We start from the raw sequence: 23920 nt of genomic DNA on the forward strand, positions 1-23920 counted from the left end.
TATACAAAAACCTTGTGTGAACTCTAAAATTTAAGGGATTATTATTTCTACCCAATGAACAAATAGTATATATATATAGCAAAATGTTCTCAGTAAGCCATGCTGCATATGAATTTCAGCGTAACTACTTTGTGGTAATTTCTTTTTTAGATTAGGTTTAAAAAGAAGTTGTAGAGATAAATTTGGCAGTGAACTTCCCATGGCCCTTCAAGTCATGGTCCATAGTATTGCCTTGGGTCATTTCAGTTCAGTCTGTCACTTCAGAAACTCTGTGGGGTTTGTTTTTTGTGGTTATTTTTTTTTCTTTTTAAGATGTAAGTCTAGGCTCTTGAGTCACAATATTTCCTTTGAAAGCTGGCTCTCCTCCCAGCTTTGCTCTCTCACCTTTCTCTTTATCCCATAGCAGCCCCTAACATTTCCCAAAGAGCACTTATGACAGGCATCATTGCTGCTTGCTTTAACTTATATTTAAGTTTATATGGACCAGCTATGATGAAAGGCTTTTAATAACTGAAAGTCAAACTCAAAAAATGCATTTTTCATAACTTGACTTGGATTATAGAAACTTACATATAGATAAGAATAGCATTAAAGCATCACTATGAACAAAGCTAGTGGAGGTGACGGAATTCCAGTTGAGCTATTTGAAATCCTGAAAGATGATGCTGTGAAAGTGCTGCACTCAATATGCCAGCAAATTTGGAAAACTCAGCAGTGGCCACAGGACTGGAAAAGGTCAGTTTTCATTCCAATCCCAAAGAAAGGCAATGCCAAAGAATGCTCAAACTACCACACAATTGTACTCATCTCACACACTAGTAAAGTAATACTCAAAATTCTCCAAGCCAGGCTTCAGCAATATGTGAACTGTGAACTTCCAGGTGTTCAAGTTGGTTTTAGAAAAGGCAGAGGAGCCAGAGATCAAGTTGCCAACATCCGCTGGATCATCGAAAACACAGGAGAGTTCCAGAAAAACATCTATTTCTGCTTTATTGACTATGCCAAAGCCTTTGACTGTGTGGATCACAATAAACTGTGGAAAATTCTGAAAGAGATGGGAATAACAGACCACCTGACTTGCCTCTTGAGAAACCTGTATTCAGGTCAGGAAGCAACAGTTAGAAATGGACATGGAACAACAGACTGGTTCCAAATAGGAAAAGAAGTACGTCAAGGCTGTATACTGTTACCCTGCTTATTTAACTTATATGCAGAGTACATCCTGAGAAACGCTGGGCTGGAAGAAACACAAGCTGGAATCAAGATTGCTGGGAGAAATATCAATAACCTCAGACATACAGATGAGACCACCATTATGGCAGAAAGTGAAGAGGAAATAAAAAGCCTCTTGATGAAAGTGAAAGAGGAGAGTGAAAATGTTGGCTTAAAGCTCAACATTCAGAAAATGAAGATCTTGGCATCTGGTCCCATCACTTCATGGGAAATAGATGGGGAAATAGTGGAAACAGTGTCAGACTTTATTTTTTTGAGGCTCCAAAATCAGTGCAGATGGTGATTACAGCCATGAAATTAAAAGAAGCTTACTCCTTGGAAGGAAAGTTATGACCAACCTAGACAGCATATTCAAAAGCAGAGACATTACTTAGCCAACAAAGATCTGTCTAGTCAAGGCTATGGTTTTTCCTGTGGTCATGTATGGATGTGCAAGTTGGACTATGAAGAAAGCTGAGTGCCAAAGAATTGATGGTTTCGAACTGTGGTGTTGGAGAAGACTCTTGAGAGTCCCTTGGACTGCAGGGAGATCCAACCAGTCCATTCTGAAGGAGATCAGTCCTGGGGGTTCTTTGGAAGGAATGATGTTAAAGCTGAAACTCCAGTACTTTGGCCACCTCATGCGAAAAGTTGACTCATTGGAAAAGACTCTGATGCTGGGAGGGATTGGGGGCAGGAGAAGAAGGGGACGACCGAGGATGAGATGGCTGGATGGCATCACGGACTCGATGGATGTGAGTATGAGTGAATTCCGGGAGTTGGTGATGGACAGGGAGGCCTGGCGTGCTGCGATTCATGGGGTCGCAAAGAGCTGGACATGACTCAGCTACTGAACTGAACTGACAGCTATCTATAAGAGCTTCAGTGAACAAAAACAACTAAGGAAGTGACAATGAATTTTATACTTAAATCAGGAGGATGTGTTCTTTCAAACCCCTCACCCTATGGTCCCAGATAAGATTCAGTATGTAAAGTTTGTTCTACAACATACTACAATTCTGCAAATTTTAAAAATCTAAACCATAAACTTCTTTCTTGTTTTGTATTTTCATCTTCTCAGTCCCAAGTAAACCTCTCAGAAAACAGACCTGCATTACACAGTCTCCCTAAAAGCAAAAAAGTGCCCTGGGATGGTGCTCATACCAAATGTTACAAGGAATGCTCAAGAGTAGTGTCTGACTTTCTCCTGGTGCTATAAGTTGGAAACAGTCAACTCATTAAAGATGTTAAAAAGGGGAACTTTGAGACTTTTATGTGCCATTGTAAACACAACTGCTTGGGGCTATTTTTCCACTGAGTTGAAATTCTTATTCTTAAACTTTTCCTGCTTAGTAAATGACTGTCCCTTCAAGCTAGCAGAAGATGATTCAGGCTACAGGCAGGGAAAGAAGCTTTAGGGACAAACTGCCTGCAACTCACTGCTATCCCACCCAGGCACTTGACAAGTAAGAGCTCAGAGAATTTTGGCTCAAAAAAGGTAATAAATAAATTAATAAATATATAAGTCAGCTGAAAAACTCTCTGGAACCCAAGACTCAGGAAACACAAAACCCGGAGTAAGTCTGGACAGCAGCCTAATAACCTCAGTAACGAAACTCTTGAGTCAGCACCTTGACAACGCGCTTTTACTAAAGCTGTGACATACCAAGAGATTACAGATGATGCCAACACACCATCGCAGATGAGTGGGAGTTGGCTGGATGGAAACAGTAAGAAATACTGAAGTGGCTTTACAAGCGTGAAGGCATGAAGAAACACTTTTAAAATAGGGGGGAAATCCTTGTAATGACCCTTAGGACAAACAGATATAATGACAATAATGGCAGGTTATAGACCCGTAATCTACAGTCAAAGTGACATTCTTATATTATCAATACATCAGTGAGCGATACACCCAGATCAACTCCTGAGGCTTGAGTTCTAACAGCCTTTCCTGTTCTTGCTAGAAAATTAACAAACAGCTTAAAATGAAATCCTACAAAACCCGACATCTTAAATTTGACCTTAAGACTTAAAAGACAAAGCTCTCTTGAGAGCTAGCTAATGTTCCTCAGTTAAATAGGAATCATAGAAAAAGAGGCAGAATTGGGAAGTATAGAAAGACAGAACAAAACACAACCAGAAAAAAAACTGTTCCTTTTGACTGAACTTTATGTGACCTTGAAAGCTCTCAGTAGTCTAAATTGTTTGGTTTTCCAAACTGGGAAACACGTCTATTCCCATGCATGAGGCCCACGAACTTCATAAGAGATGTTTTACATTTTAATTCACTGACCATGAAAATCAAGACTTTCAAAGATTATCTATGCATTTCATTATCACCATTAAATCAAAGCATTTATACCAGCACAATGCTTCTAATCAGATTCTAATTCTCCTACAATTAAGAATCTTCTTAAAGATGAAAGAAATCTTCTGTCTTCTTAAAGAAATCTTCTGGTAATAAAAAGGTTGTATAGTTACATTTCTCTTTTATAACAGCAGGAAGAAAAATGGTTAAGGAAAACAGTGAAACTGTTGATTGCAATAAAAATTTATAATTCAAATTTAAAAGTCCAAACCAAATCTGTCCATGAAAATCTAGGAAGTCACTGTCCCCAAATTTTCTTCCCTGGTTATAATCCATTATCCCAATTTCAGTCCCTTGCTAAACTGGTAGGATGACACAAGATTTTGAAATGTTAAGATTTCTGTTTCACAACTTGGATAATGTTATGGCCATTACTAAGGAACGTCTGAACTAAACTGAAGTATAATTGATTTACAACGTTGTATTAATTTCTGCTGTATAGCAAAGTGACTCAGTTATACAAGTATACATATTCTTTTCTACTATGATTTATCATAGGACATCGAATATAGTTCTCTGCGCTACATAGTAGGACCTTGTTGTTTATCCATCCCACATAAAACAGCTTACATCTGCTCATCCCGCACTCCAAATCCATCCCTTCCCCAGTTCCTCCCCCTTGGCAGCCGCAAGTCAGCTCTCCGCGTCGGTGAGTCTGTTTCTGTTTTGTGAAATAGGTTGATTTGTGTCATACTTTAGATTCCACATATAAGTGATATCATATGGTATTTGTCTCTTTCTGTAAGTCAACCTCCTTTAATTTTGTTTTTTAGAATCAGAAACTATTTGGGGAACATTTTAGAGACTAAAACGTACAGCAGAATAATATAAGCAACACTTTCTACCCACATACCCACCACTCAGCTTAAGAAATAAAATGTTTTAAATATTCTTGCAGCTGCATGTGAAACATTCCATGATCCCTTTTTATTCCTTCCCTACTGGTAACTATTACACTGAATTGGGGATTTATGATGTACATTCATGCCTCTATATTTTTACTAGATGTGTATGACTGGTTTCAAAGTTTCTATAAACAAAATCATACTCTATGTATCCTTCTGCCATGTGTTTATCTGCAGTATATTCCTGTTGACTGATGTTTTCATTATGGATCACACTTTGCTCTCTTCACAAATCTAGTAGTTTCTGATGGTGCAGTAGGCATTTTGGATGAGACATCATAGAGTTCGGATTCTGTTATCTTCCTCTTAAGAGTATTGAGTTTTGTTCCAACAGGCACCTAAATTATTGTTAGTTCACCTTGTTTATGTGGAGTCTTGGTTTTGGTTTTTATTAAGGTGGTGCTTAATTGGTTTTCCTCTTCATTTTAGTATCCTTCCTTAGTCCTTGGATGTGTTTTTTTTTTTAGTCTGAAGTCTTGGAAGCTCAAAGTGTTTATCAAGCCCCTCTAACTTGGCGAGGTTCAAACCCCAAACTCTGTCTCTCCTCCATTGCACGGCTGCTGAAATCTTGGTTCAGCTCTAGCCTTCTAGCTCCTATTTTCTGCTGGACTCCTTTGAGTTTTACCACACGTGTGCAGATGTCAGGGATCAGCCAAGAATGGAAAGGTGGCTTATATGCATATTTTGGGCTCCCGCTGTGGCTCCTTCATCTAAGGGATCTAACATTTAATTTCCAGGCACTAGTCAAAGCTATGGTTTTTCCAATAGTCATGTATGGATGTGAGAGTTGGACTGTAAAGAAAGCTGAGAGCCGAAGAATTGATGCTTTTGAACTGTGGTGTTGGAGAAGACTCTTGAGAGTCCCTTGGACAGCAAGGAGATCCAACCAGTCCATCCTAAAGGAAACCGGTCCTGAATATTCATTGGAAGGACTGATGCTGAAGCTGAAACTCCAATACTTTGGCCACCTGATATGAAGAACGGACTCATTTGAAAAGACTCTGATGCTGGGAAAGATTGAGGGCAGGAGTAGAATGGGATGGACAGAGGATGAGATGGTTGGATGGCATCACCGACTCAATGGACATGAGTTTGAGTAAACTTTGGGAGTTGGTGATGTATAGGGAGGCCGGGCGTGCTGCAGTCCTTGGGGTCACAAAGAGTCAGACATGACTGAACAACTGAACTGAACTGGAAGCCTCAAACTAACTCCTTCCCCGAGTAAGACTACGGTTTTCTTCTTGAGTTGTATCTTCCCTAAGCTTGCAGATTTGAGAGCTCCCCAAAGGAAAAAGCATATACATGTGAATCTTATCTAATGCAGTACTCCTCATCTAAGAATCAAAAGCTCTCCAGTTTCTATCTTTAGTCACTCTTTGGTGCTTTCAAACTTTTTTAGAAGTGTCTTCCCAATGTTTATAACTGTTATTGGCAGGAAAGTCAGTGCCATAGGAGCTACTCTTTCCCAAAGAGTTGATGAGCAGATGCAAATTTTAATGGGCTCTAGTTTCCCCAATATCTTATGGTTTATGGTATTTTTAAGCCTTCTTTTAAGATAATTTTTCCTTTTCCAAGTCATAAATCCATTTTGTATATTATAAAATTTTTTCCAAATAAAATGTTTTGATCTTTAATTTACTTGGATTTTATTTTTGTGTGTGTGGGTTAAACTAGGGATTCATTTTTATTTTTACAGGCAGGTAAACAAATTTTTCCAGTATCATTCCTAAAGAGTCCATTCTTTCCACTCTGGCTCATGAAGCATAGCCCTAAGTTGCTCAGTTGCGTCCAGTTCTTGCAACCCCATGGACTCTAGCCTGCCAGCCTCCCCTGTTTATGGAATTCTCCAGGCAAAAATTCTGGTGTGGGTAGACATTCCCTTCTCCAGGGGATCTTCCGAGCCCAGGGATGAAATCTGGTCTCCTGCCCTCATGAAGCATATCATACCATAAATCTAGTCATATGCAGCTGAGCTGCCAGGGAAGCCAGTCATACGCATACAAAATGATATATATCAGGCTCTGTTTTTAGTTTGTTTCTTTCAGGCTCTGTCTTCAGTTTTAGTGTTTTATTTTTATTAACTGTTTCAGTTTATTGGAGTATAATTACTGCAAAATGTTGTTGTTAGTTTCTGCTGTACAACAAAGTGAATCAGCTATACGTATACACATATCCCCTCCTTCTTGGAACTCTTTCCATTCTCCACCCCCGTTCCACCCATCTCGGTCACCATAGAGCACCAAGCTGAGTTCCTTGTGCTACACAGCAGGTTCCCACTGTCCTGTGTGATCAGTCACTCAGTCGTGTCCAACTCTTTGTGACCGCGTGAACTGCAGCACACCAGGCTCCTCTGTCCACGGGGATTCTCCAGGCAAGAATACTGGAGTGAGTTACCATGTCCTCCTCCAGAGTTATCTATTTTACAGATGGTACTGTATATCTGTCAATCCCAATCTCCCAATTGGTCTATGCTTGCACTCATACTGGGCTTCCCTGGTGGCTTAGCTGGTAAAGAATCCGCCTGCAATGCGAGGGACCCAGGTTCGATATCTGGGTTGGGAAGATCCCCTGGAGATGGGAAAGGCTACGCACTTCAGTATTCTGGCCTGGAGAATTTCATGGACTGTATAGTCCATGGGGGTCACAAAGAGTTGGAGATGACTGAGCGGCTTTCACTCCACTTCACTTCACTTACACTAATACTGTAATACCCAGATTGTTACACTGCTACACAGTATGCCTTATCTGGGAGACCAAGTCCCTCCGCCTCATTCTCCAAAATAGCTTTGCCCATTCTAGACTCTTTATTTTTTCAAATAAACTGTAGAATCAATTTGTTGAATTTCATGAAAAGTCCTGCTGTAGAGAATTAACATCTTTAAATCAAGTCTTCTTGATTTATCAAGTCTTCTCATCCACATACTTGGTTTATTTTTCCATTCATTCAGGTTTTATTTCATGTCTTTCTATAAAATTTTATGAATTTCCCCAATTATATTTTTATTGTATTATACTTACATCTTTTAAAAATTCTATTTTTTAAACCATTATCTTTTTATCCAATTTACCCCAATTTACTCTGCCTTATTAAATGAATTTCATCAAAATTATTTACTAAAGCTATAAATTCTAAGATTTATTTCCTAATATACAACCAAAGAATGAAAACAATAATTTAATACTCATTTACAAATGATTTTTTTGTGTCATGGACTTACCAAATATCTTATCGTGTACACTTACCAAGAGGCTCCATGGTCTCTACTTTCAGTGTCCATGAAATTAGAGTCCAAAAACATATCTTTGTAGATTCGACCAACAAGGCAATACATATCTGAAGCAACCTGCTCTTCATTTTGCACCAGGGGAATCATAATGTCAAGAGCTTTTGCTCTATCTCCAGGGAGGTTTCTCCTAAGGTAGAGAAAGGGAACATCACTCTTTCTGTATAGACTCCAGAAGCAGTTTAGGCCAATCATCTTTTTTAAATGTCTGTTTAATACACTAATGCACATTAATAAGTTTGGCAGGATAAAAACAACAATTATATTTTGAAAGTCTTCTGCAACCCTTTTTCATTCTACTGCATGTCTAATCATCTAAAAAGGATTTATTTTGAGTTGGTTTTCTGCTGATGTGATGATTTATGCTTATCCATCCACAGTCATTCCCGTTTCCCTTCAGACTCTGTGTGGGTTCAAGTCGACAGAGTGAGATTAAGAATGCAGCCTGTGGTTGTGAATGGGGCAGAGTCAAGGAATCCAAACAGGGGCAAAACCCTGATGCTATAGGTTTCAGTGGCTTTTGCTCCAAAACACTGAGCAAACTAATTCATAGACAATACCAATAAACCAACCTGAGTTGAGCAATCAATCACCTAAGGAAGCTGCTTTATACAGCTCATTTTAAAACTGGTGAGTATGTGCAGACTGTTCTCAAAGATAAAAATTCTCTTAAGAGTAATTTATTGAAACTTGAAAACATTTATGCTAAGTGAAAGAAGCCAGTGACAAAAAGACTATATATTGTACAATCTCATTGCATGAAATATCCATAATAGGCAAATCTATGGAGACAGAAAGAGATATGTGGTTGCCTAGGTCTGGATTTGGGAGGAATGGGAGAGTGTCCTGCTCCAGTGGGGGCGGATGGTTTTGGGAAAGCTAATATAAATACTTTAAAACTCATGGTATTGATGGTCACACAACTCTGTTAATACATTAAAATCCATTGAATCATACATTTTAAATAAAATTGTATGATGTATGAATTATATTTCAATAAAACTGTTACATAAAAGAGTTATTTCTATTCTCAATTACTATTTTAAATCTTTCTGTCCATGAAATTCTTTTTTACATTCTGTACTAAATGCCTTCAGTTTAGAATAATGCTCCATACAAATACATTTATCATTTCATTCTATTCTATTTTAGGAAAGACAGAGACAAAATATAGATAAAAGAAAATATAAGAGGCTCTTATGGACTTTCATTTTTTATTTCAAAATATAATATATCTAATTCCATCTTTCAAAAAGGATTTATTTGAAAACCAGTTGGAACAGATAATCTCTGGAGCTTTCATCTCTTTCTGCCAAATCTAAAGAAAAAATGTTTAATAAATGGGGAGATAAAATTGACTTTCATTATCATATTGGTAAAGGTAGCACGTTGTAGAGCTTGGGCAGATGAATAAAGAAAAGACACAATATCCGGTCGAAGAGCATGCGGACTTTTCTTTGGAGACAAAAGCAGGGGAACTAAGTGAGGGAGAATACAAGTACCAGTATCGGCTTGCTCTGGGACTGAGCCTGTTTTATGAGCCTTGAAAAAAAGTTACTCAAGCACTTTAGTTTCCTCATCGGTAAAATAATTAAGACTTCATGGCAAATGAAAAATAGATGTGAGGCTCCCCTCTCTTTTTCTTTGTATCATTCTCTTCAACTGTAGTAATTACATACATATCCAACTCTCTACCATAGAAGAGAGCAGCGAAACTAAGTTCTGGACAGTTTAGTGCTTTGGGCCTCTCTATGGCCAGGGTAGGGATGGTCTTCCACGGCGACTCTGGGTAGAAAGTGGCATGGAGGTGGTGTCAGTCATGATGCTGACGGAAAGCACAGAGGCAGGACTGGAAGCAGCACTGTTAGTCCTGATCCTAGAAAATTCACGGACACATGACCTAAAATGTGGTCCACAGAGTTTTGATTATATTAGTAATCAGGTATATTCAGAACAATCTCAGTGAACATCTTCTCTGATTAGGAATACGTTCCCCTGGATATCCCTATTCTAGTTAGTTCTTGTGTAAATAACCATTTGGCGTTCAATCTATTTAAAGACAATATCACATCCATGTAATTTTAAAAATCCCCAAAATATATATAAATAGAAAATACAAACTTTGACAGAGAAGCAAAAGAATTTTAAGAATTCAGATATATAAACATTGAGGGTACTTCTTTTACTCATGAAAAGTGAGACAAAATCAGAATTCATGCTTCCTATATTTTGTATGGTTGAAGTAGAAATATTAACAACACATTATAATAGGAGTGGTTGCAAGGCTACATGAAAAACATATCATGGAAAGAACATGCAGGTTAAAAAGTAATATGTTAGGCACATTGTGGGGGGGGGTGTATTTTTCTTCTTACCTATTCAGTGCAAATGCATAATGAAACTTCACATGGTGATGGGAGGCCAAATCAAACGTTGGAAGCTTTTCTAAAGTCTCTACCAGCTTCACAATAGAATCATAGTCCTTTCAAACAGGAGAAGAATAACATAGAATTAAATCTTTGGGAAAAGTCCTGACAATGAAATGCCTTTGAACAACCAGATGCCTGAAACTAAGAAGAGTATTAAAAAGGAACTAGAACCCATGAAATACCTTAAAGAATCTAGAACCAAGAAGAAACTGTTTGTTCATTTGCTTGCCTGAATAAGGGTTTTAGATTATATAGATAAAACACTGGAAATACTGAATTACCACCTCTGACCTACAAAACAATAAACTCTCTAGCATGGTAATACTACATTTTCTCAGTACAGGTGGTTTACTTCTCCCTGGAGCTAGATTCCCAGTATGCAGGGCGTTGTCAATTACTTTCAGGGAGATAACTTCCAAGATATCAAGAACATGGAGCAACCGATAGAACTTTTATTATAAGTAACAAAAATATTTGGTTTCAACATAAGAAGGCTCTCCAGTCATGGGATCTTAAGTGCCACATGTCGCCATGTATGTGAATCTCTGTTATTCACATGAAGCTTTACTCAAGCCTGAATGGGTGAGAATAAGAAACCACAAGCCACTTAAATTTTACTGTAAAAATCCAACAGTAAATCCCCAACTCAGAGATTTCATTCTTCTTGTGTGTGTTGTATTAAGCTGCTTCAGTCATGGACTATAGACCACCAGGCTCCTCTGTCAATGGGATTCTCCAGGCAAGAATCCTGGAGTGAGTTGCCATTTCCTCCTCCAGGGGATCTTTCCGACCCGAGGATTGAACCCACGTCTCTTATGTCTCCTGCACTGGCAGGTAGGTTCTCTACCACTAGCCCCATGATTCTTCTTAGTGTAATTTAAAAATTTTAAGACACCCCAATAAAATAATATGGCATATCTGTGTTTTACATTACTTATTTTTAAAGCTACTTTTGTAATTAATCAATTGCACATTTCTCGCTTCTGGCTAGTTAGATCCAGCACTATCAATTCCAAGCAACACAATTCCAGGAGTAAGAGACATATCTGGAAAGCTCTAAAAATGTCTATTCTTTGCGAAAACAAAGATTTCACTTAGTGACAGGCAGGTGTGCCCGAGGCTAGCAGAGCAGAACAGCTGTCTGTGGATTAGCCATGCATGCAAATTTTTCTTTTTGTTCTTTGGGAGGAAAAAGGCAGCCCTTTACCGTACAAGTCTTTCATAATCACTGATGGTTAATTTATATGAGTCTGTTTCATTTATCATAAAATCTCTGGATGGAAAGCTTAGGAGAGTCCATAAAAAATTACATGTAGTAACATGGGTGACTTATTAGCTAACTGGAACTGGATATTAACACTCCCTTATTCCTCCAACATGATACATAACCAAGACTTGATTTTGAGCATCTTCTCACCTGGATATCTCTATATGAAAGTAACAGATTTATGACAATATCTGCTGTCAAGACTTCAATATTATCCACTCGCTGTCGAATTCTTGCCAATTCAGCTGCCAATTCTTTGCCAGTATATAAGTTACGAGCTTTCCTGATATCATTGAGTATAGACTCCCGGAAATACTGGCTGGTGGAAAAACACACATTTTTAAGAGTCGATACTAGAAAGTATTTCAATGAAAAGCAATGACCTTATAAGGAAATGAATGACACCTGCAGCATTCGTACCTTTCAGATCATTAAGATGTCAGAATGAACACCTCATCTAGCTAGTATCATTAAGAAATTGGGGCATCCAAATATCTTACACTCTGCCTTGCTCCAGGAAGAATCAAAGGTAAAGATATTCCATGTTAATGAGTTGTCCAAGACCCTGCAGTATTCCAGTTAAAATGCTAAAACTTTATTTTTCAGTTTACTGTCTTGAGTAGAAATTGTTCTAAATAAATAAGTGTGCCCACAGTTTGAACATAATAAAACATGTACCTTCTGATCCAGCATCATCATTTATCAGCATAAATGACTGCTCTTAACTAAAATATAATAGTGCTTTCAACAATTTTTAGAGAGTTCTTGTCCTTACGCTAAAAGTCCCTGGACATTTATTCAGATAATGTTTCTATACTTACATGAAATGTATTTTTAGCTCTACCATTACTATAACACAGTTAGCAGTCTTTCTTTTTTCTGATTTCAAGCTGTTCTCCTCTGAATAAAGTAGACAAAATTCAAAACGTAGACTAAGATGCACCTATTTTATCCACTTAAAGGACATTATATATATTTTTTCCTGGTTCTTGGCTGAGTATTATATGTAAGAAACATCTGATAAGGTGCACAAATACAGCAAGTCCCTTACAGAATGAGTTCTGTTCCAAGAGCGTGTTTGTAAGTTCAATTTGTTCGTTAAGTCCAACAAAGTTAGCCTAGGTATCCAACTAACACAATCGGTTGTATAGTACTGTACTTAATAGATTTATGATACTTTTCACACAAATAATATGTAAAAAATAAACACAAAAAATAAGAAATCATTTTTAACCTACAGTACAGTACATTAGTATAGTACAAGAGCTGGCATGCAGAGACTGGCATCAAGTAAAGAGGTAAGAAGAGTTACTGACTGGAGGAGAGAGAGAGGTGGGAGATAGTAGAGCTGAAGGATTGTCAGCGAGAGGAAACGGAGAGTAAGCCGCAAGCGACAATGTACGCCACGTATGTAAACCCACTTACGCGACTGGACATACAGACACATGCTCACATCTTTGAAAGTTCACAACTTGCAGTTTCGAATGTAGGCGACCTACAGAAATTAAGTACATGAACACTTCACTATCACTACCAAACGGCATTATTAAACTTTACCTGGAACTTGCTTGTGCCACCTTCAAAAGCTGAATGAAACGATCCACAAGAGGTAAGCAGATGGGTCCCAGAAGCAGCTCAAAGTTCGGCTGCATGAGCTCAGTCAAGCCCTTCATGAAGCTGCTGTCACAGCAGTAGACCTTGTTATGCGGCGTTATCATGTAAGGAATAAATGTGTAGTTCCCAGTGCACATCTGCAGAAAGAGGAAGCACCAGGAGGTGGTAAGCTGACCTGCTGACCCCACACTAACGTCACTCTAAATCTGACTTTTAAATAATAATCCCATTTCCTGTTCATGACCTATGAAAATTTCCTCTAATTTCTTTAATTGCTTACTTCAAGTAATTCAGACTTACACATGATAAAAAACATATGGCATGGCACAGTTTCTAGCAATCCCTTAAATATTTATTCACCATTCTCTAGGCTACAGCACTATGATATATGCTGTAGGTGAAGCAAGGTAGTTTAAAACACAGCCCTCAGCCTTCAGAAAACTTGTCAGAGACACAGCATAAATATATGGAAATGATAAGAGTTAACATTTCAGGGCTGCCCACGTAACAGCAAAGTGTGAGTGATGCCAGAATAAGCTGATCCCCTCCAGGCTGCTCGATCGCAGTCATGGCTTTATTAACATCTCAGTTACTAAATCTAGAGACCCTACATATTAAACAGCAGAGATGTCACTTGGCCAACAAAGGTCCCTATAGTCAAAGCTATGGTTTTTCCAGTAGTCATGTACCAATGTGAGAGTTGGACTATAAAAGAAGGCTGAGTGCCAAAGAATTGATGCTTTCAAACTGTGGTGCTAGAGAAGACTCAAGCATCCCATGGACAGGAAGGAGATCAAACTAGTCAATCCTAAAGCATATCAACCCTGAATATTCATTGGAAGGACTGAAGCTGAAGCTCCTATCCTTTGGCCACCTGATGTGAAGAGCCAGCTCATTGGAAAAGACCCTGATTCTGGGAAAGACTGACGGCAGGAGGAGAAGGGGGTGACAGAGGATGAGATGATTGGATGGTATCATCGACTCAATGGAGATGAGTTTGAGCAAACTCTGGGAGATAGTGAAGGACAGGGAAGCCTGGCGTGCTGCAGTACACGAGGTCGAAAAGAGTTGGACACAGCCTTGCAGCTGAACAAGAGACCCTAAAGTTATCCTTGATGCTTCCATTTCCTCCACCTTCCACAAACTACCAACGTCCTGTCTATTCCACCTCCAAAATATATCTATTTGTTCACTTCACTCCATCTTCTCTGCTAGCACTGGAGACCATGCCCCCAATATCCTGGCCTGAGCCAATTGTAACTGGCTTTTACCTGGGCTCCCTGCTTCTCCTCTTGCCTATCAATCTGTTTTTTACTCAGCTGTCAAAGGGCTCTTTCAATAATATATATCAGATGACTTCTCTCAGCTGCTCAAGCCCCCTCCCTTGCTTCTGAGATGAAGATAAAATAGATCACTGTCACCTACAAAGGCTTAACTATGCAAACCCTGCCTCTCTCTCTAGCCTCAGCCTGGACCACTCTCCACTCACTCAGCATGACCTTCCATCTGCTCCTGATGGTGCCAAGTGAGGGTGCACTAGTGCAAACACAAGTGGAGCTGGGAGGAATAAAGGAGACATTGGACTGGATGCCCCTGAGGAAGCAAGCCTGACTGGCGCTTAGGGCTCAGGGAAGGGAAGGGAATACAAAGTTAAGGATTTCAATCTCTGTTCAGTCTCAGGGCAGTGGGAAATCTGGAAGGATTCCGAGCAGGAAAGAAAACATAACTAAACCTGTGCCTTTTGACAGTCCAGGCAGAAAACAGAATGCACTGAAAGAGAAAGAAATGAGATTTAAGGAAACGAGGTGGGAAGCTACAAAGCAAGACCAGATCACAAAAGTGGATGCCTGAACTTGACGTTAAGAAGAAAGAATCATCGAGATCAGCCAACTGGTTGCAGATATTGAAACAGAGGAAGAAGGCATTGAAGGCCACTCCATAGTGGTAAATGGGGTTCCTTAAAGGAGAATGGAATCCTTAACAAAAATCAAGAATTCAGAAGCAGAACTAGACTTAATTTTTAATTTTTATGAACAAATTACATTTGGGGGCATTTGTTATATATTAGGTAATGAATCACAAACAGGGCCTGACTTCTAGTTAAAATATGAGATGAACTTCAAGAGGCTGAGATCTGATTTGGTGAGTAGGGTGACATGCACACTTTTGAAAGGTTGGGATTTAAGGGGAACAGGACTTCTCAAGTGATAACATCCAAGAGTTCCAAGCCAAAATGCAGACCTGGAAATTATTTGGTATGGCTGAATCTGAGGAAATGAGAGAGACCTCTAAGAGAAATGGCAACCCACTCCAGTACTCTTGCTTGGAAAGTCCCATGGACATAGGAGCGTGGTAGGCTACAGTCCATGGGGTCACAAAGAGTTAGACACGACTGAACGACTTCACTTCACTTCTAAGAGAAAAAGCCAGAGAGAAAGAAAAAAAGCAGAGGGCTGAAAACTAGAATGAGATGGGGAGAAAACTCTACTTATCACTCTTCTAGGGAGTCCAGGAGCCTAAGTTATATGTTCCGTGTCAGCAGAATGGAGAACAATGCATTGCTTCTCTTATCCTTTGAACTAAATGAATGAGAGTAAACATTTATTCATTACGTGCAGGTGCCAAGGAAGGAATGGTCATATGTTTACAACAGTCCACTGATGGAAGAGATTTTGTCTCATCTCCATTTTACAGGCGAGGATTCAGGTAAGGCTTGGCAAGGTCACACTAGGATGCCAGTCCATGGACTCCTTTTCCAGAAGGCCTGCCATTATGGCCAGGAGGCTGAGCACCCTCCCAAGTGTCCTTGACTTGCTGGCACACCAACTCTTTGCTTCAGGTCATCCTCCACGGACCCCTGCATGAGCCAACTTACTGCCTCGTAGCAAACAGCCAAGAAGTACCAAATGTCCTTACAGCCCCCCTTGATTATTTATGAACATGTTATTCTCTGAGGCACTTGTATCTCAGGTAATGAAGCAGAAACTGGACTGGACTTCTAGTTAAAGTATGAGAAGAACCTCCAAAGGTTGCAATTTGATTTTTAAATCAAGCACATTAAGGTGTTCCTTTCACAAGTTCTCCTTCATGGAACAGTAATTGGAAGACTAGTCAGGAAGATGAAAAATAAACATACCCTGCTTCTAAAAGGTTACCAAGATCCCACAGCAGGTTCACCAAACTAATCCTTTTACCCAAGCCACTGTCTAAGCAGAAAAGAAAGGCAAGCATATCAAGAGATGGCTTTTCAAATCTTCTAGAGCTTAAACTTTTGAGTGAGTTGTAAAAGAGCAACAGAATCAAATACTCCTATTTTTGAAAATCATTTTGACTCAAAACTACCAAAGAGAAGGCTCCAAATATTCTAAGTCACAAGGTAAGGACAAACAGGTGAGAAGCCAATAAACCAAAGAGCATTACTGGAATTTTGGAATATTATTCCTCTACTGCTGTATAAAGTTCTGTATCTTCAGAAGCCTTAATATCATGTGTATTTGTGTATAATATAAGAACTAGAATACATTATTACTGAAAGACTGGGCATTGAGAAATAACATATCTGTATAAAACATTCTGAGAGAGGAGGAGTATCAGATGTCTGGGTGTGTATTGAGCAGTAGGTAGGTAAAGAGAGAAAGATGAGAGTCATGAAGATAGCAGAGAAAATCAGATTCCAACCATCTTCAAACCCCATGGGATGAGGTTTCAGAATCCTTGAAGGTATTCAGCATGCTGAGGCTTTGCCAAGTTCCTGGTCTCAATGTACTTTTTGGAACCTCTTCTCTAAGGCAGTACTGTTTTTCAATGTCCCACTGTTGGTGATCAAAAAACAAAAAAAAAAAAAGGGGGGGGGGGAGTAAGCAGCAGGAGGCACTTCTGGGCCTGAGCTAAGAGCCAACACAGCAAGCCTGCAGTGGGGAGAAAGAATGTGGGGAGTGGCTGTGGATGGTGTGTTTTTAAAAAAGGATACCAGCTATTGAAAAAAATCACCTTTTCAAAATGATGAACACTAATAATATGGGAACATTTATTTCCCAAGTTGGCTCACATAAAGCTTAGAAATACCATTACCGCAATTTCTATTTACACATTGCTGCCAATCCTGAGTTTGAAATACCTAATAATCCAAAGCAAATAAAAAAGACTGTGATCAAGAACAGACACTTTAGGTGCAACAATTGTATTTTATTAATAAGATACTAATTCTAAAACAATTAAACCTGCTTCTTAAAGGAAGAAATTTCCTTAAATTTCAAAACAATGAGGCATGGTCATAAAATAACAAGACTGGTCTCTTCAGCCCATATTTGTTTTCATGGTTACAGAAACACACAGCTCAAAATCTAGAATTCTGATTATCTCTACTGCTTTTGTTTTAAAAATAAAAATGCCAACTCTGTTTTTCAATTTTTAAAAGTTACATAAAGGTGAACATAAGTATGTGTGGAGCATGAATTAAGCTTCTGGAAAGATATGCCCTCAGCCGCCAAATATATTGAAATACATGCCCAAAATACTCAACTTTTGAAAGGGAATTAGCACTGGAAACACAGCAGCGTACCTGAGTCAATGGATGATTGTTCATAATGTGTAATATTGGGTCAACTTATAAACCTGCTTCCCTACATGTCCAAACTATCACTGGGCATGATCAGTTCTTCTCTGCCATTCAAGTAAATGCTACCTCCTCAGAAAAACCTTCCACGACCACTTGAGGGATGGGCTACCCACTCTTTGAGATATCGCCTTACGTTAATTTCTAATTTGTTTGTTTGCTTATTTGCTTGACCATCCCCCCCCAGCAACACTCTTTTGAGCGTTGTCTCAGTTGTCTCCTGGGACAATTATGAATGAGTTGTCTCCACTTTCAGCCTCCAGAGTGAGTCTCTTGCAATACCAAACCCAAAACCTAGCACACAGTTCATGTTCCATCAATATTTGCTTCATAAAATCTGTTACATTGAATTGATGCATGAAGCGGATCTTGTTCTTTTCCTGTTGAGATGTGAAGGATAAGTTTATCGTTGGAACATTATTCATGCTGCAATGAGTCCCTGACCTGAACTCTTAAATTTCTTAAATCTTAATTTCTTCAATTTCTGATCTAAGAGAAATTTATCCATTTTACTTTTAATCTCATCATCATAGATGGAATCATGTGCAGATTTTTACACAGTATGTTACTTCCCCTCTATGTTTCAGAAATACATTAAGGTTTTAAATACTGGCTCACTTTCCAACATGACAACACGACCATTGACATAACCATGCTAATTCCAAAATATAATTATTCTTCATGCATTTAAAATTTCTTAAATTCATCTTTATCACTCTTTAATTTTTAATTCTCTGTGGAGGGTAAGAACTTTGTAGTGTGCTTTCAAAGGTCTTCAAGTGTGGTCTATAAGACTTAGGAACTTAAGTCAATCTCAATGTAAAAATGACAGAGATATGTAGACATATTTCCATATGTGTATATATGCATATATATGTATGTATATGTATTGACACATTTATAATTTATATATATAGTATACATATAGATACACAGTAAATTTATTTTTTTATTTTTTTATTTTTTTAATTTAATTTTATTTTATTTTTCTAATTTTAAAATCTTTAATTCTTACATGTGTTCCCAAACATGAACCCCCCTCCCACCTCCCTCCCCATAACATCTCTGTGGGTCATCCCCATGCACCAGCCCCAAGCATGCTGTATCCTGCGTCAGACATAGACTAGCGATTCAATTCTTACATGATAGTATACACAGTAAATTTAGAGAGATATCTCTATACCTGTATATATAGATATGCACACACACATACATATGAGTGTGTATCAGTGCATTTATATATATATATATATATGCTGCTTTAGTAACACTCATAATTATATAAAATTGAATATACTATATAGTTTTGTTCTAAATATAATTATATATAGAAAAAAATAGGCATCAGTGTTATCTCCCACTAGTATAAATAAAGTTTCACTATAAAGGGATATTTAGGTAAAATAGCCATATTTATACTGATATGTCAGAAATTTTAAAAGGAAGAGACAGAAATTAATAATTTGTAGAAATAGAAAATACACCAGCAATTAGCTGATAAAAAAGAAAAGATAAAAATGTTTATGGAAGGGGTAAGTAAAATACTCACAGTATTCTTCTGGCAAATGATCTCCTGAAAAAAAGAGAAAAGAGAAGAGTAAAGCAAAAGCTAATACAAAATTAATTAATTCAACTAATGAACTGAAATATTCTATGTGGCAAAATTTATATTAACGATTTTATTATTAATCACTAGCAATTAGAAATTCAGAATGTGAAGAATAAAAGGTATCAACTAAATTCCTGCATCTGAGTTTACAGTCTGATGAAGGGGACAGGAGTGCACAAAAGTATCAACTATGGTTTTAGGAAAACAGCATAAACATGAAGAATCCAAAACCCAAATCTGAAAACCATTTCTGCAGAGTATGGATGTGCAGAATTATCTTATCAGCTACAATCTTTGGGGAAAGAGACTAAAATGAATTAGCTTTTCCAAAGCACAATCTCAATCATGCCCTGAGAAAGAACCTATCAGCATGCGTGGAGTAAAACTAGAAATAAAGGGTACTGGCTACTGGTCAGGGGGTCAAATTCATATATAGACAATAAGGACATCTGACAATAACTAGTCATAAATGTTATGTATTGTTCCGAAAGAAGTGAAATATGATAAATACATTGCAGGTGGTGCCCCTATCTTCTAGATTATGAGAAATAAATGGGATCATGGGAGTAATGTGGCTATATCATATCTGGCACATAAAAAGCTCTCAATAAAGCCAGCTATTATTATTCCTAGACTTCAAGATGACTAGAGACATGGAAGAGACAATTTAGAAGAGTCTGTGGCATAAAAACTTCACTGAGGTTGGGGAATCATGATTTAGAAAAGAGAGACGGGACTGTGTTTTAGAAAAGATGGCATGTGTGTTGCCAGGGAAACAGGAAATGTGAGGTATTTGTGGAGTCTACAGTGTGGTCCAACTGGCTAAGACCAAAAGCAGAACCAACCCAGGAGAGGTGAGAGGAGCAGAGGAGTGATGCAGGCTGTCATTCATCCCAGGGGACCAGCTGTCATTCATCCCAGGATCGACGTGGGGCAAAGGGGAACCTAGGAGGGCGTTAGCTTGGAGCAGTAGGTAAGATTTCTGAATGATTAAGGGTAACAGATGAGTAAACAAAAAGGGGAAGGGATTGTGCAGGGTAGATGTGTATAAAATACTAAAAGAGACTGTTCAATACTCACAATCTTGCTGGCGAAAAAAAGAACACATACACATGTAAAAAGAAACATTATAAGCCTGGACACACAAACACGTATGCACACCTGTCCTACAACCAAAGAGCGATACGACAGCAACAGCTGGGGTTTCTGGGGAAAAGAAGACGTTCCTGGGGACTGAAAAAAGGCTGAAGATCAGCAGAGAAGGTGGAATTCAAGAGGACAGTCACATCTTCCAAAGACAAAGCAGGGAGGTAGGAATCCATGCTAGAGGACTAGGAATGCAAAAGCCCATTTAGGAAACAATAAATATTATTCCTGAGGCTAAAGAAGACAGCTCATTTTGACAAGTATAGAACAGAGAAATAAAAGGGTTTCCTTTTATTATTGAAAACATCTTGAATTCAATCACTGGGTTAAAACAGAAGTTCATTTTGGCACACACTAATAATAATAGAAAGTTATTTGGGGCCTAATTGAAGAAAGCCTTGAATGCCAAAATAAAGCACTCTATTGTGTAGGCATTCGGGCATATGAGAGTAAAAGTGTTTTTTCAGGTGAGTGACAGACATATAAAAGTCTCTGCACACACTGGGACATTGTTTGTAAAAGCAAAGTTTGGGAACAACACAAATGTTCTATCAACTAGAAACCGGCCGACTAAACTATGGTTCCTCGACACGATGGAATCCAATGCAGCTGAACAAAAGATGAGACAGGTCTCTACGAAGTGACATGGAAAGATCTCCAAGACATACTGCCTAGTGAACAAAAGGAAAGGACAGAATGGTTGCTACCCTATGTTTCTACTTATGTATATAAAAGGGAGAAAAATAAAATCCTAATTTGTCTACTTCTAAAATCTCTCTGGAAAGATATACAAGAAACCAAGAACAGTGGCTGCCAATGGAGAGGGGATCCAACTGCCTGGAGGACAAGGATGAAAGGATGACTTTTCAATAATATATCTTTTTGCACTTATAAATGTTTATATTGGGTGAATGAATTACCCAAGAAAGACAAGTAATTCAAAGGTAAACCTTGTAAAAGTTTTAAAAATATGAATTACAACAGTAGTATTTAGTATTGGATGGGAAAAAGCATTCGGGTAGTTATCGCCAAGTCGAGGAATGTCTGGACTTTGGACTTGAACAGTGGTAGTGCCCTGAAGGATGGAAATCAAGAGACAGATGAGTGATGATGTAGAGCAAAGTTGAAAGTGTCCTTTCCCACAATGTTTCACAGGTAGTTAATGCATCTCTCTACCTCCCCTGCTACACACACACACACACACACACGGTTCATGAAAAACACAAAGCCAGGATAGTCTAGCTATCCTGGCTCAGACAGTCACAAAGCCAGGAATATAGTATGCAGAATTTTCCAAACTTGATTTATGGAGCATCTCTCCAGAGGAGCAAACCACACTCTTTCCTAGATAGGCATAGTCTTCTCTCATCCCTCTAAGCAAAAAGAAAAGAAAAGAAAAACAACACTCTTCTCTTAATCCTGTACCACAGAGCATCCTCTGCATATTGCATAGGAAACCCTGTTCTCTCTTGACTGCCTTCAATGACACCTAACCCCCTAACAGAAGCAGCTGATGTCCTTGTTTTTGCCCTCATGACTCCTTATATCGACCTCTGTGACAGCACTAGATGTACCACACTGCAATTACCACTTCATACGCTTCTCCTAATCCTACATCATGAGTTCCTTGGGTGCAAGAGCCAGGTTTAATTCCTATTTGTATCCCCACTGATTGCCTAGCAGATTGCAGGGCATATAGTTGGTGCTCAATAAAAGAATGAATACATTAACTAGGTCATGAATGTAAAAAATACTGGACTCTGAATTAGGATAGGCAGGTGTTAAGTCTTGGCTCTGCTCCTGACTGGCAACGTGTCATCTCACCTCTCTCTAATGCAACATGCTAAGAACTGGATAGAGGGATCGTTGGTCCCTTCCAGCGCTGTATCCTATCACTTACTTTTGGCTAAAGGCCTAAGTCAGCATTGTTCTTGTGCCACTGGAAGGAGCGATGTCCTTATGCCCAGCACAGGAGTTACTCAACCATGATCTCTGTTTGGTACACCAGGCGCAGAGATGGAGGTGGTGATGGAGGGAGCTGTGATGAGGGCTGAATGAGCTGAAGGCTCCCCTCTGGTTGTCACCAAAGGAAATAACCACAGTGGTTACTGGCCTCCAGCCAGTACGTTATGTCTTCCTGAAGAATTGCTTATTGAAGTAATAACTCTTACATGTCTTCTTTGCTTCCATTTCAGGTAATGCATGCATCATAAAAAATTCTAAAACTATATTCAATCATCCTTATAGCCATCCTACTGAGTTCTTATTAACTGCTTGCTCATGTTTTATAGAAGCTAAATGGGTACAAATGGTTCTCTTGAAGAAGTTTACTCACAGCTTATGATGTAACCTTAAAGGAGGTATCAACTTCAAAGAAAGAAAGGTACTATTTGTGCATTTTAACGCAGTACAAACAAACAGCAAACAAGACCTGAAAAGGTATTTAACTACTGAGGTGGAACAGTGAATGTCTGCATGCGTGCATGCTCAGTTGCTTCAATTGTGTCCAACTTTTTGTGACCCCATGGACTATAGTCCACCAGGTTCCTCTTTCCATGGGATTCTCCAGACAAGAATACGGGAGTGGGTTGCCAGGTCCTCCTCCAGGGGATCTTCCTGACCCAGGGATCAAACTCTTATCTCCTGCATCTCCTGCCCTACAGGTAGATTCTTTACTGCTGAGTCACCAGGGAAGCCCCAGTGAATATTTAATTTCTGCTAAATCCATTGAAGGGGAATAAAAAGGAGGAAGGGGAATAAAAAGGAGGAAGGGGAATAAATTTAACAGGCAACTGCAATACTTCACATCACTCAGTGGAAATATCTTATCTAAAGAGCCTAAAAAAGGAAAAATAAAAATCAACATAAACTCCAGTTCCTTAACAGTGAACTGTTTCTGAAGATACATCACCCCACTACAACTTCGTTCTTGCCTAAAGTCTTTCAGCTCAGTTCAGTTCAGTTCAGTCGCTCAGTCGTGTCCGACCCTTTGCGATCCCATGAACTGCAGCACTCCAGGCCTCCCTGTTGGAGAAGGCAATGGCACCCCACTCCAGTACTCTTGCCTGGAAAATCCCATGGACGGAGGAGCCTGGTAGGCTGTAGTCTGTGGGGTCACTAGAGTCAGATAAAACTGAGTGACTTCACCTTGACTTTTCACTTTCATGCATTGGAGAAGGAAATGGAAACCCACTCCAGTATTCTTGCTTAGAGAATCCCAGGGATGGGGAAGCCTGGTGGGCTGCCATCTATGGGGTCGCACAGAGTCGGACACGACTGAAGCGACTTAGCAGCAGCAGCAGCAGGCCTCCCTGTCTATCACCAACTCCCAGAGTTCACTCAAATTCACGTCCATCAAGTCGGTGATGCCATCCAGCCATCTCACCCTCTATCGTCCCCTTCTCCACCTGCCCCCAATCCCTCCCAGCATCAGTCTTTTCCAGTGAGTCAACTCTTCACATGAGGTAG

The 23920-nt window shown here is 39.0% G+C and overlaps 1 protein-coding gene across 1 annotated transcript in view; it reads right to left on the reverse strand.

Moving 5' to 3' along the window:
* MAP3K5 (mitogen-activated protein kinase kinase kinase 5) overlaps nucleotides 1–23920 on the reverse strand; it is a 227169-nt gene that overhangs the window by 124240 nt on the left and 79009 nt on the right. The window contains exons 3-7 of the mRNA XM_052645679.1: nucleotides 19247–19270; nucleotides 13026–13219; nucleotides 11619–11787; nucleotides 10148–10254; nucleotides 7732–7902 (exon numbers count right to left, since the gene is read on the reverse strand). Of these exons, the coding sequence (XP_052501639.1) occupies nucleotides 7732–7902; nucleotides 10148–10254; nucleotides 11619–11787; nucleotides 13026–13219; nucleotides 19247–19270 (665 nt within the window). The remainder of the gene's footprint in view (nucleotides 1–7731; nucleotides 7903–10147; nucleotides 10255–11618; nucleotides 11788–13025; nucleotides 13220–19246; nucleotides 19271–23920) is intronic.

Source organism: Budorcas taxicolor, chromosome 9 (genome assembly GCF_023091745.1).
Source record: "Budorcas taxicolor isolate Tak-1 chromosome 9, Takin1.1, whole genome shotgun sequence".
Taxonomy (NCBI): domain Eukaryota; kingdom Metazoa; phylum Chordata; class Mammalia; order Artiodactyla; family Bovidae; genus Budorcas; species Budorcas taxicolor.